The sequence below is a fragment of the Lepidothrix coronata genome, unplaced genomic scaffold (genome assembly GCF_001604755.1).
Source record: "Lepidothrix coronata isolate B3197 unplaced genomic scaffold, Lepidothrix_coronata-1.0 Scaffold192, whole genome shotgun sequence".
NCBI classification, from domain to species: Eukaryota; Metazoa; Chordata; class Aves; order Passeriformes; family Pipridae; genus Lepidothrix; species Lepidothrix coronata.
The window spans coordinates 396,012-411,398 of record NW_016690372.1 but is presented as its reverse complement, the minus strand read 5'-3'; the positions used below and the strand labels follow the sequence as shown (position 1 = coordinate 411,398).

The following is a 15,387-nucleotide window of genomic DNA, read 5'->3' as shown; positions in this document are numbered from 1 at the left end:
CCAGCTGGACTGTTTAATAAAGAACAAGAGTGAATCTTAGCCCTTTCTGTTGATGCCTTATGTTTATTTTAATATAAAAGGCCCAAGCAGGCCAGAAAAGGAGTATGACAGAGGGGTTTACTGGTTTCTTGTTGGCTCTAGCTTTGGAGATACTAGTCACTGGGAACACTTGTGTAGTGCAGCTAAACTAACGTGAGAAGGCATCCAGCAGCAAATGCCTGTTGGAAGTTTTTGTGCATGGTAATTGAATGGGTGGGCAGAGGAGGGGCTAGCAGAGACATCCTGCTACTGATTACTCATTGCCCTTCAAATATAACAGCCTCTAATGGAATTAGAATCTTAAGCAATCAGCCTTAAAATCCCTTTTCTGTTGTTCAGCTGCTGCTTTTGTTTTTTGGCATAGCATCGGCTCACCTGGTGTTGGTCACCGGCTGCTGGTTGCCAACAGCAGCAGAGCATGGCCTCACAGTGAATTCCTGCCTTCTCCATGCAGCATCCACCCTGCCAGCTGGACTGCAGAGCTGCCCCATCAGCCTTGCCCAGGGAGCAGCTGGTGAGGATGCAGGAGGTCCTGTCTCCTCCTTCTTGGGCATGTTCTAGCTTTGACATGGTGGGTTTCCAGCCCTGGGAGAGTTCGGCACTTGATGCTGAAGAACGGTGCCTAGAGTGGGGAAGCCAGCTCAGGGTCTGTAATAGCATCTCGTAAAGGCTGGAAATCCCAGCCCTGGCACAGGAAACAAGGGTGAACAACCTGGGAAAGGCATGCTGCTCTGCCTTGGGGAATGTTTAGGATGGGGCTTGTTCCACGGGGCAATGTGTGAGGGGCTGTGAAGGGCAAGGAGAGCAGCAGAGATCTTAATGCAAAGAAATCCCCCCTTTGGGTCACTGCTAAAATAAGTTTTCCAGCTCTTCTTGGCCTTGGAGCACAGCTGCCAGCCTCAGGACTGGTAGTGGGACCCCAACTCCAGCGCTGCAGGGAAGGGCCAGGGCAGCAGCCTCCAGCAGCACTGTCATCTTTGACTGCCTGCAGCAGCATAGCCGTTTGCCACAGCTCCCACAGACTGCCCCTTTGCTTTGGCTGCTGCCTGGTGGGGATGCTCCTGTCATTGCCCACCACCGGCTGGCACAGTGGGAGACTCCATGCAATTGATTGGCCCTGGCTGTGAGGGACTTCTGAGTGTGCAGGCTGCAATCAGGCAGTGGGTTTCTGAGGGCCGGCATGGCGGAGGTGCAGCGTGATGGGGCTCACACAGCCTCCTTAGGCTGTGATGAGCTTCCCCAGCGGAAGGGCTGGGAAAGCCATGAGCCAGAGGCAACTGCAGCCCTCGCTCACAGCCAGAGCTCCTGCCCCAGTGTTTAGCCCTGTTTATCACTCATTATAAACAAGGGGGGGCCTCTGTAGGGGTATGTGAAGCAGGACTGGGATTTTAAATTTTCCAGTTTTTCACCTGAAGGAAAGCCCTAACCATGCCTTCTGCCTTTCTGCCTTCTGCCCTGTGCCATAAGCCAGAGTGGCCAGGCAGGGCTCACCTTGGAGGAGCTGTGGAGGAGCCAGCAGGAGGGACCTGCTGAAACCAGAGGTAAATCATTCAAGCAGGAATTCAGGTTTAAAGAGCAAGTTTTGGGAGGGATGAGGGGAAAAAAGGAGTACTGTCTGCTCAAAATCTAGAGAAAGACTCCAAAAATGTTCACTCCCTTCCATGGGACTTGCTGGTGGGCAGTTCACCTTTGGGACCATCTGACCCAGATGGGATGGGTCCCTGCTGCTCCTGCTCCTTGATGTGGTCCCAGAGGGGTTCCAGGCCACCCTCCTGCTACCTTCAGGCAGTGTCTGCACCTTTGCTGGTGTTCTGAGCTAGCCCTGCCAATGGAGAGAGTGCTGACAGAAGGTGTGCAGGAAATGCACATGACTGTCCCAGGGCTGCACCCCATCCCCAATGTAGGGATGGTGCCAAGGGCTGCGCCAGTCCATCTGATAGAGTACAGTGAGGTGCTCTCCTGCTCCTGCGACTTTGCTGTTTCTGTCCACTTGTTGGGGTTTGTTTCTGTGGGGGCCATGGTGAGTGGCAAGGTGTCTCGAGCTGGGGTGTCCAAGAAGTTTCCTTGCCACTGAACCCTCTGCAGAACATCCCAAGGCAAGGTCAAAAGCAGTCCACAGGTGGGAAAAGGGGATGGAGTACTTCTGCAGGCTCCACTGGAGAGGAGCCAGAATATATACTGGCTCCCCCTATACTGGTGCCAGAAAAGACAGGTTGGGGTGATGACACCATGCAGCAGCTGGGTGAAGTCGTTTTATTCAAGGCACGGTCATAGCAATAAATCACAAGAAGGTACAGACCTCTGGCACATTCCTACAGTGGGGCAGCCAAGGGCAATCAGACCAGCAGCCTGAGCTCCTGAGGACACAGTGCCACTCACAGGCACTTGCTTCCACCCTCAGAGAGGCCACCAGCATCCCCCTGCCCTGTTTGGGGCTGCCCCTGGAGCGGGCAGTGGCTGAGCTGTGGACAGCCATGGGGGCATGTGGGCAGGAAGCCACCAAACCCCTGGGATACTTTTTGGGGTTGGGAGGGAGCAGCTGAGCTCAAGACTCACCTGAGGCAACTGCTTGGGTAGACAGTGTACTGCAGCCACTGCCCTAGCATGCAGGAGCGTGGGTGGGACTGGGGCCATGGGGTTGCCAGCTGGCTGGGCCGAGACCCACCAGCATCACAGGAATGTCCCAGGTCCACTTGAGTCCAACTGAGACCCACAGCTTGCTTCTGGGCTGTCTTTTAAATCCCCCCTCGCCCAGATCTGGCACGCTATGCCCCCCCCCACCAGTGGCACCACTAATACTGAGCAGTGCCATAGCTGAGCACCTGCCTTCGCACAGCAGCACTCACCATTCCGGCAGCCCTGGTGCTGGCAGAGCTGCACTATCCTCCCTTCCCCACTCCAGGATGGTGGCAACTTGAGTTGCTCTGAAGCTAGCAGAAGAATCAAGGACAGGAAAATCAGCCCTGAGGCCTAAGAAGGGCTGAGCAAGGAGCCAGCATGCCCAGGTGGGCTATGGTGGGAGAGGGACTGAGCAGGCTGAGGATAAGCCCTCGTCCCCAGCGGCCACCACAGATACTCTGGCCGAGCTGGAAAACTCCAGGGATGCTGTCTGGGCAGGAATTGGCGCTTACACTAACCACAGCAGGACTCACACTCGAGAGGCAGTGTGGCTGCTGGGGGAGCATCCCACAGCTGTGGCTTATGGGTGAGGGCAGGCAGGATGTGGTGGACCAGGAGGAGCTGGAAGTCTGGGTCCTGCTAGCCCTCACCCTGCTTTTCTGTTGCAACAGGACAGAGCCATGCTGGGTGTCATGGGCAGCCCCACGGAGAGCATGAGCACGAGGGGGATACTGCCAGGGGAGAGGAATGACAAGGAGCTGCTCTTGTAGCCATTAAACAGACTTGTCCCTTGATGTCCCACTTCTCCCCAGGAGCCCAAGGGTGTAGGCATAGTGTAGCGAGATGGAAGGATGGGGTGAGAAGTTGAGGAAGAGCTGGGCTTGCATTTGATGCCTGCCTTGGGGCAAGGCCACTGGTGCTCAGGCAGATGTAGGAGCTGCCCTGGGCACTCACCTCCTCCACCAATGCACACGCATGTCAGCAGTCTCTGCTTTAATGGGCAAAGCAGGGGCAGGCAGCAGCCTGGATGGCCAGCAGCAGGGGAGGTAGTGAGATGGCTGCCTGAGCAGTGGGTGGGTGGGGTGGGATGCAAGGGTTAGAGGTGGCTGTCCTCTGCCACTGAGGACCCACAGGACCATGTGGTGGTGGGCACATTCGTCTGTGCTGTCTGGGCTGCTTCCTTCTCAAAGAGGGGCAAGGGCCTTCCTCCTGCCCCCAAAAGCATGGCCTCTCAGAGAGACCCTCTCCCTATACTGCTGCACCCTCTCTTCCCCACTGTGGGCTGGAAGAGGCAGGTGGTGACAGGGGGACATTAGGGGGCTCAGCCAGTCCAGGCAGCGGGAAGGACCAGCAGAGCCTCCTGCCACCTCCCATGCAATAGGTCTCCCCCTCACATCAGTCCTGTCACCCCCTGTGCCATCAGAGAGATGGCCCCCACCAGTGCTGGGAAGGCTCCTTCCTGCCCCATGGCACATTCTCCATTCTCAGCACGGTTGGTCCTCAGCCGGCAGCATGGATGTTCACTGGTAGCGAGCCTGGCTCTCCATCACAGGGCCGCTTCTGTACTCGCCCTCCACTGTCTCCAGCTCTGTCTCGAAGCTCTGCAGCCCCCCATCCTCCCCATCCTCTCCTGGCTCCAGATGGTTGCCCATGGTGCCATAGGACTGGTGTGCCGGAGAGGCTGCTGGCGTCAGGCTCAGCTCAGGCTCCTGCAGGACAGTGGCCACAAAAAGCTGCCCCGGGGGGCAGTGGGCCATCAGGATGCAGAGGAACAAAGGCAGGAGTCAAAGCAGGGCTGGGGAGGGGTACTCACATTGGAGTTAGGGGTAGAGGAAACACTGCTCCGCTCCACGTCATTGAAGCTGCCCTCAGACTGGTCAGACATCTGAGGAGAGGGAGGCCAGGAGGAAATAGTGCTTTGGGAGTCCCAGCTTTGGCTGGGGACAGCCAAGTGCTGCCTCAGACTCCCCATGGCAAATGAACCCCAGAGATTCAAGGAGAGGATGCAGTGGGGTGAAGGAACAACGTGGGCAGCTGCCTGCACTCACCTGGTAGCTGGAGGGTTTCCGTGGCTGCAGCTTCTTCAGGCAGAGGCCAAAGAAGGAGAAGATGATGCAGGAGAGGAGGACCACAAAGGTAAAGAGGGTGACAGGCCGGGTGGGACCTGGAGCACAGAGACACTGGGGCAGCACACGAGCCTCCAAGAACCTGCTACATGTCCAGCTGAGCCCCCGGCTGATGCCTGCTTTGTGTCTTACAATATCTCTGCCCCCTACCCAAAACACTAGCTGACACCTCCCTCAGATGCCAGGTCTCCACACCACCTTCCCCCTTCCCATCCTCCATGCCATGCCAAACTCAGGGGTGACACCAGTGGCTTGCCATCCCCAAGCATGACCCTCAGCAGTGGCAGGGTGTAGCCCTGAGCTCTCCCTACCGAGGCGCAGGACAGAGAAGAAGAGCAGCCAGAACATGCAGAGGATGGGGGCCACCACGACCTGGCTGATGGCGGCCACGTGGAGGCGCTGGTTCAGCTTGGTGGGGATGTACACGTAGTAAATGTTGTACCGGTCAACCATGTGCTTGAGCAGCATGTAGAGCAACCCTGGTGGGACAAGAGGGGCCATTTGGGAGGAGGGCAATGGGGACAGCCAGGTCGCAGGGAGAGCAGAGCAGGCCCTGGGGATGATGCCCAAGAATGCCCTCCTGTACCATGCAGGAAGCTTGCACTCCCATGTCCCTGCTGGTGGTTGGGACAGGCTGTTCTTGGTGTGGCTGGGACCATGGGCATGGGATCACACTCACCGAAGGGGACGATGATGGGGCAGGTGATGCTGTAGGTCATGACAACAGAGAAGATACAGCAGGTCCAGGCGTACTCTAGTCCAAACTGGAACTGGTAGGCTTGGCTCTGGGGCACAACCAACAGAGTCATTACTGCCTCTGCAAAGGCTTCACCTGCCTTTGCATCCTGGCTCACAGGATTGCCTCATCCCCATTAGCACCCAAGGGGAATCCTGAAGAAGTCCCCACAAGCATCTCCACAGGACCACGACAGCCTGAGTTTGCAGCAAGCGTGTCTTGCTGTGCTGGGGGTTGTGCAGGCTCAGATGTGACCAGAACCACATACCCGTTTGACATGGAGCCGTTCGGGCTCAGACTTGGCAAAGCAGAGGCGGGCAGTGTAGACAAGGAGGCCTGGGATGCGCAGCAGCTCCATAGCTGTCCCAATTAGGCTGGAGGTGACCACATAGTTTACAAAGAAAGCGCCGTTGTCTGGGAGGAAAACACACCTGTCCCAGGGACAGACAGTGTGAGAGAATGCTCAGGCAGGCAGCCAGGAGAGCTGCTGGGGGCTGACAACAGGTGCTCCCGCTTGCCTGGGAAGTTTGGGAGCTTCCTGCTACTCACTGGAACTTGATTTCGGCTTCGTCCAGAAAGTGGGTGTCGAAGAGCCAGCGGAAAAACAGGTCCAAGCTGGAGTGGAGAGAAGAGGAGCAGCTCAGAAAGAGGGGGAGCTGCAGAGCAATGTAGGGGACACACAGTGGGCATGTGCTTTCCCCTGCCCTGAAGGGCAAGACCCTCTGGACCCTACACTGCCAGAACAGCCCCTTCTGCCACACAAAACCACTGTGGAGTGGGTGCTTGCCTCCTGGACAGCCAGGATTGCTGTAGCTGGGGCTATGCAAATACCTGACCAGGTCCTTTCAGGGTCTGCTGAAGGGCTGGCCCCAAGCAGCAGCTCACCACCACCAGCACCCTTGGGTCAGCCGTGGCAAACTGGCAAGCTACTCTATGCCACTCCGCCACAGGGAAGCCCTGTCTGTTACCAGCTATGATCAGCTTGGCACTGCTAAAAAGTGTTTTTCTCCCCAGAGACTGCTGTGTCCCAGTGGCAGTGGGACTATAGCCCTTTGGGGCTGGCTTGCAGGGCTGAGGGGCCTGGGTGTGATCCTGGCAGCTAGGGAGCAGGGAAAGCAGCATGGCAGGGTGGCCTGTACCTGCTCAGACCCAGCGAGGGCAGGATGATAACCATGAACACCAGGAAGAAGAAGCACTTGTGCATGGTGATCTGATTTTCACTTGACCTGCAGAGAGGGGAGAGAAGAAAAGAACATTGTACTTCTCTGAGGAAAAAGCAGCAGGTGGGGCAAGGGGCTGGGCTGGGCCTTGCTCTTCACCAAGGAGCTACTCCCAGCCCCAGAAAGGCATGTGCATTTGTTCTGTGCATCTACTGGGGCCTTGAAAAGCATCTCCCAGGCCAGGGGGTGTCACCATGAGGAATCTCCTGTAGCGAAAGCTCTTGTATTCCAGCCTCTCACCTCCTTCATCCTTGCCCTCTCCTACCATCCCTGCTAGGGTAGACACCCGACAAGAGGCAGATGGGTGTATAGAATGGGTCCAGGAGCCCCCATTTCCCCCAGGAAAAGGAAGGGAGCTGGTGACAAAGCACCTGCAAGGACTTTTTAGACCAGGCACAAAGGTTGGGGCCAGTAGGGGGTCAAGACAGAAGAGAGTACATTGTAGGAGCTGGGCAGTTTCCTCTACTAGGAGACTTTCAGCATTCTGAAGCCTCGGAAGGTTGGAAGCATGCCTGGGATGTGGCAAACAAGTCAGCCTTGGAAGGTTGGAAGCATGCCTGGGATGTGGCAAACAAGTCAGGATCATGGCCCTGCTGCTGCCAGTCCACCATCACATCACACTTTTCACAAACTTCCTCAGGTCCATCTTAAAACCATCTGCCTTTGACAGTAGCCTGGAAGTGTTCAGGACTATGGGAAGGAAATGGCTGCTTTGGGCACGGACTTGGGTCTTTTTCATGGAGAGAAACACCTATTGGGCTCTGATGGGGTCTGCTGCTCCACTGCCTGCCTCCCTGCAGGTTGGGTCCCCCTTCCACTGAGGTTCCTCCCATCTATGGCAGCCCTGGGGACCGTGGGGGCCAGCCTCATTACCTTGTCCAGTGAGACTCGAAGAATGTCGAGTAGTAAACAAGGAAGGGCAGGAAGACAGAGAAAGCCCAGAGCAGCAGCGTGGGGAAGAACTGGGTGATGATGGGGTTCTGTAAGAGGAGAGATGCCAGTCACCCCTCAGGAGTCCACCAGAGCACAGTCATGCTGGAGATAGCTCCGTGGGCCTCCTGGCACAGGATGGTGTGTGCAGCAGGCAGGCCCCCCTGAGCAGGGGCATTTGTTTCAGGAGAGAAGAGCTTGAGGCCAGCCAAAGGCACTACAGCCATGCTCTGAGCCCCAGTGCCCACCCAAAAGCTCATAGGTCAATGAGCAAGAAGGAGATGTGCTGCTGGCAGCTCCTAATATCTCCTAGAACTCTTCTCAGACCTTTCCTCATGCAAGGACAGCAACCTGCCCACCCTCATGGACACCAGTACCAAAACATGTTTGCACAGGTTCCTCAGGGCTCTGCCACTGGAAACACAAGGAGGGGATGGATGGCAACCAGAGGCATGACCACTCCTTGTCTCTCATCAATGCCTATCCCAGTGATGGCTTGTCTTCTTGGGCCGGTGTAGAGCTGGTACCCTATCCCTCTCACAGACAAGCCTGGAAATGGTGACCCTTTAGGAAAATTGGCATGGGGTGCCAAGGCCTACCTTGAGGGTCTCCACAGGGTGTGTGACATTGAACATGTCCATAGTGTTGACAATGATGGCTGGCGTGGTGAGGAAGAAGAGAAGGACGAACAAGCAGATATTAAGGAGGATGAATCGCACCCACCAGGATGTGCCACGGACTGACAAATTCTCCCTGCGAGAGGAAAACATGAACTGGACATGATGTAGAAGAAAAGCCACATGTCCTGGGCCTCCCAGAGCTTCACAAAGCTCTGCCTCCTGATATCCACACCAGCCATTCTGGCAGACACTGTTCTGAGCTCGCCCTCTTCCCCTCCCAATGCTGCTGTGCTGTCACCTGTAGAGCTCCCTGGACCAGAGAATAGCCACACAGGAGGTCTGTACCACCAGGGGGCTTTGGAGTCAGGCTGGAGAAATTGGAGTCTGGCAATCACCCCAAACTTCAGCTGGCTGAGCCCTGCCTTGGGGTGATGACCCCTGTCACTCCTGCTGACTTCTGCTATGGCAACAGGAGGGATTGTCAGCTCCTGCCACCCTGGGAAAGTGTTCTGTAGATATGGACACATATCTATATTCTTTCTTACAGCTATATGGGCTCCCTATAGCTATGGGCATGGGCTCCTTATAGCTATGGGCATGGGTTCCCACCACATCTGCTCGCTCCCGCTTCCTCCCTCCCTCCGGCCACGGGGGTTCACCAGATGATATCGCTGGGTGCAGGGGCATAGCGAACGCCCCAGTGGTGTGACTTGACCACGGTGGTGACAGAGGATTGCTGGGGGTGCTTGCGGCAGCGGATGTGGCTGTAGTCCTTCAAAATCCTGCAGGAGCAGGGAGCCAGGGGTCAGGTCTCAGTTCTTGTGAGACCCTTCCCGCAGTCCCAACAGGGTAGCCATCTCCGCAGATGGCAGAGGCACAGACAAGACAGACCCACTGCCTGGCTTTGGCTGGAAAAGCCGGCAAGATGCCCCAGTTTCCCAGCAGTGGTGGCCATCAGGCTGTGGGATATCCCCGTGTCTGTTGCATGAGGGGCACTCACACAGCTGTCATCCGCTCATCCTGGAAGGTGACGAAGGCCATGTCCAGCCGCTTGAGCGTGATGCGGTTGCGCTCAGCATTGAACTCATCTGTGAGTTTCTCCTCCAGCTCCCCATAGTACTGCTCAGCATCCACCTGCAGGAGCAGCCGGAGCTCTGCTGCGCTTGCCGAGCTAGGGCACAGGCAAGCTGCCATGCTCTGCCTTGCCTGTGGTACACGTGTGCTGCTTGCAGCCCTGCCCGTACCCTCCTACCTGCTCAAAGCCACAGAAGTGGCAGCAGAAGATGTGGGCGCAGGGGTGGGTTTTGATCATGATCTTCCCCTCTTTCTGTGCCTTGGTGGTGAAGTAAAGCCGCCCCTTCATTGCCTTGCGCCTGCCAGGAAGCCAGTAGGGGTGAAGGTCATGTGGGGAGTGGCAGACATACAAACAGAAACACAGCCTGGGGCCCCTGACATGGTGGGTGGGAGTGGTACATCCACCCACAGAGGCAATGTGGACGTGCAAACACTCACCTCTCTGCATCCAGCTTCATCAGCTTGCGCACGTCGAAGCAAAACTGGACGTTGGTGATGGTGCAGCTGGGATAAGCCTCGCTGCAAGCACAGGGACATGTTGGCACCAGGAGCCAGGACATGAGGACAGCCCTTGCCACCTGCCTGCCACTCACACAGCGAGGCTGTGGCACACCGCTACTCACTGGAAATGCTTGATGATAAGGGAAGGGTCTGTGATCTCCTTGGGGATGTGGGTAACCATCAGTGTCCGGGCGACCTGGGTGAGGAGAAGGGGCAGAGGGGGTGGGTGTACAGGGGATCTGTGGGACACATCACTGCTATTCTGCTCATCCAGCAGCAAGCTGGGGCACCGACTGTCATCCCCAGGCCAGTCAGCACAGGACTCCTCAATGCCTCGTCCCAAACCCTGGGGGCATAGCCAGACAATGTCATACCCCAGACAGATGGAGACAGCAGAGCTTCAGTCTCAAGAGACAAGACAGCAAGAGAGAGAGATCTGTCCCCAGGCTGTCAGACTTTCTCCAGAAGCTGGCAAAAATCAGATACACCTTTCCCTGCCTGCCCAGTCCCAGGCTGTTTCTAAAGCTCTCCCTACCTACTGGGACCAGCATTTGTGCAATGCAAAAAGTTGTCCATTAGTGCTGAAAAACACAAGGCTGGAAGAGGGGTGGTTTCTCACCTTCTCGTTCTCTCTGTATTCTAGGTGGACAGAGTGGTGAGCCATGCAAAGAATGGTGAGGATGAAATAGATGAGGGAGAAAATGCTGTGCAGCCACAGGAGACGGTCTCTGTAAGAGGGAAAGAGGGGATTAGAGAGAGCTGTGGTGAGCACATGGCATGGGACAAGCCTGGCACCCAGCATCTCACCCATGGCCACCCCTTCCACCCAGCAGGACCTCCCTGTGCCAGCTGTCAGACCCCCAACCCCAGGGACTAGAGGGGCAGCACCCAGGGTGTAGGCTGAGATACTACAGAAATGAGGCCATGCAGCCCCGAGAGCACTTCTACCACCAGTGGAGTGCAATGAGCAGTACCAGTGTGTTGGCTGCAGTGGCTGTGCTTGTGCATGGCGCAGAGAGACACAGGCGCTACTGTGAGTGGCGTGCTGTTCACATGGACCTCTGCCTGTCCCCAGCATGGGGCTGTGGTAAGTGCTGTGCCTGTGTGCTCCCAGCAAAGCCCACCACAGCACCAGCACACACAGCTCCCCTGCATGTGGGAGCACCTACTGTGTTGGGATGTTGGCGATGGTTGTCCGGCCAAAGTGGGTGGGATTGTGTCCTGCAGAGGAAGAGGAGAAGCAGAAGGTTAAGGGAAATCAGTACAACGTGCATGTCCATGTTTGCAGTTAGTGGCTCTGGTCTTTGCTCCCTCCTTTTCCATCTCCCAGGTCCCCGCCAAGTCCTCACGGCCCTGAACTTCCCTGTCTCTTGTGTTCCTCTGTCCCCCAGCTGATGGTGGGTTCATGCTTCCTTGAGGGCTTCTGACAGAGGGGTTCTTCTGCCTTTTGTCTCAGAGGCATAGTGCTTGCCCCAAGGCTGGGAAGCTTGTACAACACTCCTTCTGTAACTAGGGAAGCACCTACCAAGGAGATCCCCTGAGAAGTTGACGGGCAGGATGACAGCCACGGAGAGCACACAGACCAGCATCAGCAGGACCAGGAGGTGCCGCTGGAAGGAGAGGTAGGTGGTGGCATCGATCCCACACTTGCTCTGAATCTCCTCGTCCCTGGGGAGAGGCAGGTGGGGATGAGTGCTGGTGGTTCCTCCCCACCACCTCCCACCACAGGAACTCTGACTTCTCCAGTCTCCAACAGCCCATACCAACTCATGGCATCCTGCCTATGGCACAAACGATTTAGGCACAGAAGGAATGAGGGACAGAAGCAGCCCTTTGGCTGCCATCCCATTACAGGACTGGTTCCTACCACAAGAGGTTGAAGCCCTTTTCTTTGGGATAGGATCTAGGGGCCAGGGGAAATGCGGAGATGAGCCCTCTGCTCTCTCTTCAGGGTGGATGTTTTAAGAGGGCTCTCCTCTGCCGCTGGTCCCAGCAGCTCCGGGTGATGGGCCACCACCTGTGGACATCAGCTTCCCAGGGGTGGGCAGCAGTGGGGCATGGCCATAATGCCAAGGACACACACTTACTTCATTTGGTAGATAGAAATGAGCCAGGAGCAGAATCCCTAGAAGGAAAAAGAGTCAGGATGAGATGAAGGCAACCAACCCCACCTCTCCAGCAAGGAGCTGGGGCACAACATATGCTGGAGACATACAGAGCTGGTGCAGTGCCTATGGCCAGGGAGATAAGCAAATGGAGGCAGTGCCCAAGGCAGCTCAGCGATGCTCAGCTCAGTGGCAAAGGCAGCTGCCTTGGGAAGAGCAGGAAAAACACAGCCCAAAGAGCTGGTGGGAAGCTGAGCACAGCCTCTCTTGAAGGTGATGAGAGCCCTGAGGGACCATGCAACCTTCCTGAAAGTGGTGATAAGAGAATTCCTGTGAGTGGGAGCTGGAGGTCTGCTGGGGCAGGAGTGTAGATGGACAAGGAAGTCTCCCTGCAAACATCAACCAACAGGTCATGGCTGTCAGGTGCATATTTTTGGCTGCAGAAGGATTTGCAGAGAAAGCTGAAGTCAAGCACTAACCTATTGTCCCAGGGGTGACTTCCTGGACCTCAGCTTCCTCTGAATATTAAGGAGCATCTCTGTAACAGGCTCCTGGCTCCCAGCAGCTCCTTCCTCTGCCCCTTTCCTGACAGTCCCTAACATGCAATGCACTTTTTTGACCACTACCAAGCGCTGAGCCAGCACTGCTGTAAAGTGATACTGGACAACCTAAGTTCTTGTGTAATAGCTTATTCCCTGTCACCATGTATGCAATATTAGGGGGTCTTCTCCCCTACACATTATTTTACGTTGTACAAACACTAGCGTTCATGCAAGTTCAAGGTGTCTCTGCAGTCCTCCCGGTCATGGCCGTACCAAATAGCACTCAGCCATCTGGCCTCTTCACTTCACCACTTTCCGGAGGATTTATAGAATCATAGAATTGTAAGGCTGGAAAAGACCCCTAAAACCATTGAACTATTAACCAAGCACTGCCAAGTTCACCACTAAACCATGGCCCTAAGTGCCACATCTACACAGCCTTTAAATACCTCTAGGAATGGTGATTTCACTACTTCCCTGGGCAACCTGCTCCAGTATCAACCCTTTCAGTGAAGAATTTTTTACTAATATCCAATCTTAATGTACCCTGGTGAGACAGATACACAAAAGGGGAATACCACACACCGGGGGGGGCGGATTTTGGGGCTATCTCAAACCATGACACCTGGTACAACTTGAAGCCATTTAGTTCTGTCTCTTGTTACTTGGGAGAAGAGATCGTCCCCCACCTGTGTGGGTGAGCTTGCACTGGAACAGGTTGCCCAGAGAGGTTGTGGAGTCTCTTTCACTGGAGTTATTCAAGAACCATCTCGATACAATCCTGTGCCATGTGCTCTAGGATGACCCTGCTTGAGTAGGGAGGTTGTACCAGATGGCTCACTTTGGTCCCTTCCAACCTTACCCATTCTGTGATTTTGTTATTCTGTACTTGGTTTCATGCTCTCTACAAACTTCTCCACAAAACTGCTCTTCTCCCCTCTTAGTGTACTTTACATCTAACCTGGCAGAGATGAGATTTTTCCTCATTTGTGAACAGTTCAACTTTTTAAAGGATGTCTTCTTAATTCTAATAATCTCCCTTAATCTGCTCTTTAGAGTGATGGCTTTCCCTGTGATCTTTCTCACTTATTTTTTGATGAGCAATATACATTTGCCTAGAGCATCTGTTACAGAGGCTTTAAACAGGCCTCCTGCCACCTGCAAGGGTCTCGCTTGTTTTGCTCCTTTCCTGCCTAGTTTTTTTTAATAAGTCATGACAATTTTTTCATAGTCACGCCAGTGACTGACTTTTGAGCTTTTGCTCAAAAAAAAAAGAGGCAGTAAAGTGTGTCCATCTGTGTTTGTTTCCAGCAAAGCCTGGTATGCGCCTGGTGTGACAGAGAAACAAAAGGTTACTTTAAAGTCCCAGCATTCAACTGTGCTGGCAGAGGAGGAAATGTGGTGCGGGGGACTCTGCCCTGATGGTTGAGAAAGATCTCTGCAGGCATGCAGCATGGCTTTGGCCATGCATCCAATTAGGTTCCCATAGCTGCAAGGATATCCAGCTGGGAGACGCTTGCCTTGATGGGAGCATCCCCTCAGAACTGCCATTCAAGGTATATGCCTCAAAAGAATCCAGGATGAAGAAACCCTTCAGGTTCAATTTCTCCTATTTAACTTCTGACCTGGGTTTCTGATAAAGAACAGGACAGCCTGGGCCAGGACAAGCCCAGTCCAAGCTCCCACTGCCACAGCCACTGGCACTCACCACATCCTTGTTGTCGGCATCCAGGGGGCTGCTTTCTGACGGGGACTTCTCCTTCTCGCTCTGCTCTCCATAGAAAAGCGAGGTCAGACTTTGCAGTGAGGGGGGAAGAGGAGGGGTGAGGCAGAAGAGAAGCAACAGACAGGAGAAAATAAGCACCCTTGGAGAAGTTCTCTCCTAGGAGAGCAGCGCAGGAAATGCCTCCCCCCTCCCTGCATCCTGCACTGGGGCTGGACCAATGACTACAGCTGGGCTTGGGACAGAGGGGTTGCATCTTGCTGCCTTTGTGCTGACAAGTCTCCACAGCTTCTCTGTGGCCCTGACCCATGATGGGGTGGCTCACAGATAATTAGCCTTAGCTCCAGCATAACGGCCTGCTAAAACAGATATTTTCTATTCCACTGTTTTCTGATGTCTCAAACGGTTTCACAGTAAAAAGAAATGTAATCAAAACTTGCATTTTAAGTCTTCATTGCCCTTTGATCTCCCCAGTGAAGGGAAACATCACCTGTCCATTGCCTGACTCAGCTCCAGAGTCCAAGGCCAAGAGGAACTGGAGAAGTGAGAAGGCAAGAGTGGGCCAGTGTTTGCTCTTGAGGGTTGCCCAGCCTTACAGAGACCCCACCTGTGTGCACCTGCCTGTGCAAAGGAAGACGCTTTGCTGCCCAGGGTGAGCCGTGCTCTGGCAGGCAGGCAGTTGTGGGAAGCACAGCCCACCCGGAAATCTCATCTGGCCTCTATTTTTATTAGAACACTGCTAATTTTTGTGGGATTCTGCATCTGGCCCAAATGACAGGCCAGGCAAGTTGTGTAGGTACGTGAGGAACAGTATTATAGCTGTGTGTCTCCCTCTGCCCCCTCCACCAGGCTGTCTTGCTCATCCCAAGAGAGTGGCAGGAGAAGAGGCAGTGGCTCAGTCCCCACTCAGTAGCAGCTGTTGGGCTTCTGTCCTTCCCAAGACAGTGCCCTCAATGGCACCCAGAGCACTGTCACCAAATGCTACCAGCAAGAGCGAATGAAAGCTCGTCCAGGCTTTCCCTATCCCCACAGCAGATGGTGCCTGTGTCTCCATGGGCAAGGACAGCCAGGCCATTCCCAGTGGGGAGGAGGGACAGGAACACCTGCTGAACTTCTCTGTGTGCCACCCTGCAGTGCTGGCCTTCCTTCCAG

General features: G+C 55.0%; 1 protein-coding gene across 3 annotated transcripts in view; it reads right to left on the bottom strand.

Annotated features, from left to right (window-relative positions):
* Window positions 1-2,278: 2,278 nt before the first annotated feature.
* Window positions 2,279-15,387, bottom strand: part of TMEM63C (transmembrane protein 63C) — a 32,391-nt gene continuing 19,282 nt past the window's right edge. For all 3 annotated transcript variants that reach the window (XM_017831566.1, XM_017831565.1, XM_017831564.1), the window contains 20 exons: window positions 14,221-14,308; window positions 11,953-11,990; window positions 11,391-11,533; window positions 11,035-11,086; window positions 10,485-10,593; window positions 9,988-10,061; window positions 9,803-9,883; window positions 9,543-9,663; window positions 9,291-9,424; window positions 8,950-9,072; window positions 8,270-8,423; window positions 7,614-7,720; window positions 6,660-6,746; window positions 6,070-6,135; window positions 5,789-5,951; window positions 5,464-5,569; window positions 5,096-5,263; window positions 4,707-4,822; window positions 4,472-4,543; window positions 2,279-4,391 (listed from right to left, as the gene is read on the bottom strand). In XM_017831566.1, the coding sequence (XP_017687055.1) occupies window positions 4,179-4,391; window positions 4,472-4,543; window positions 4,707-4,822; window positions 5,096-5,263; window positions 5,464-5,569; window positions 5,789-5,951; window positions 6,070-6,135; window positions 6,660-6,746; window positions 7,614-7,720; window positions 8,270-8,423; window positions 8,950-9,072; window positions 9,291-9,424; window positions 9,543-9,663; window positions 9,803-9,883; window positions 9,988-10,061; window positions 10,485-10,593; window positions 11,035-11,086; window positions 11,391-11,533; window positions 11,953-11,990; window positions 14,221-14,308 (2,215 nt within the window). In that variant the 3' untranslated portion in view covers window positions 2,279-4,178. The remainder of the gene's footprint in view (window positions 4,392-4,471; window positions 4,544-4,706; window positions 4,823-5,095; window positions 5,264-5,463; window positions 5,570-5,788; window positions 5,952-6,069; window positions 6,136-6,659; window positions 6,747-7,613; window positions 7,721-8,269; window positions 8,424-8,949; window positions 9,073-9,290; window positions 9,425-9,542; window positions 9,664-9,802; window positions 9,884-9,987; window positions 10,062-10,484; window positions 10,594-11,034; window positions 11,087-11,390; window positions 11,534-11,952; window positions 11,991-14,220; window positions 14,309-15,387) is intronic.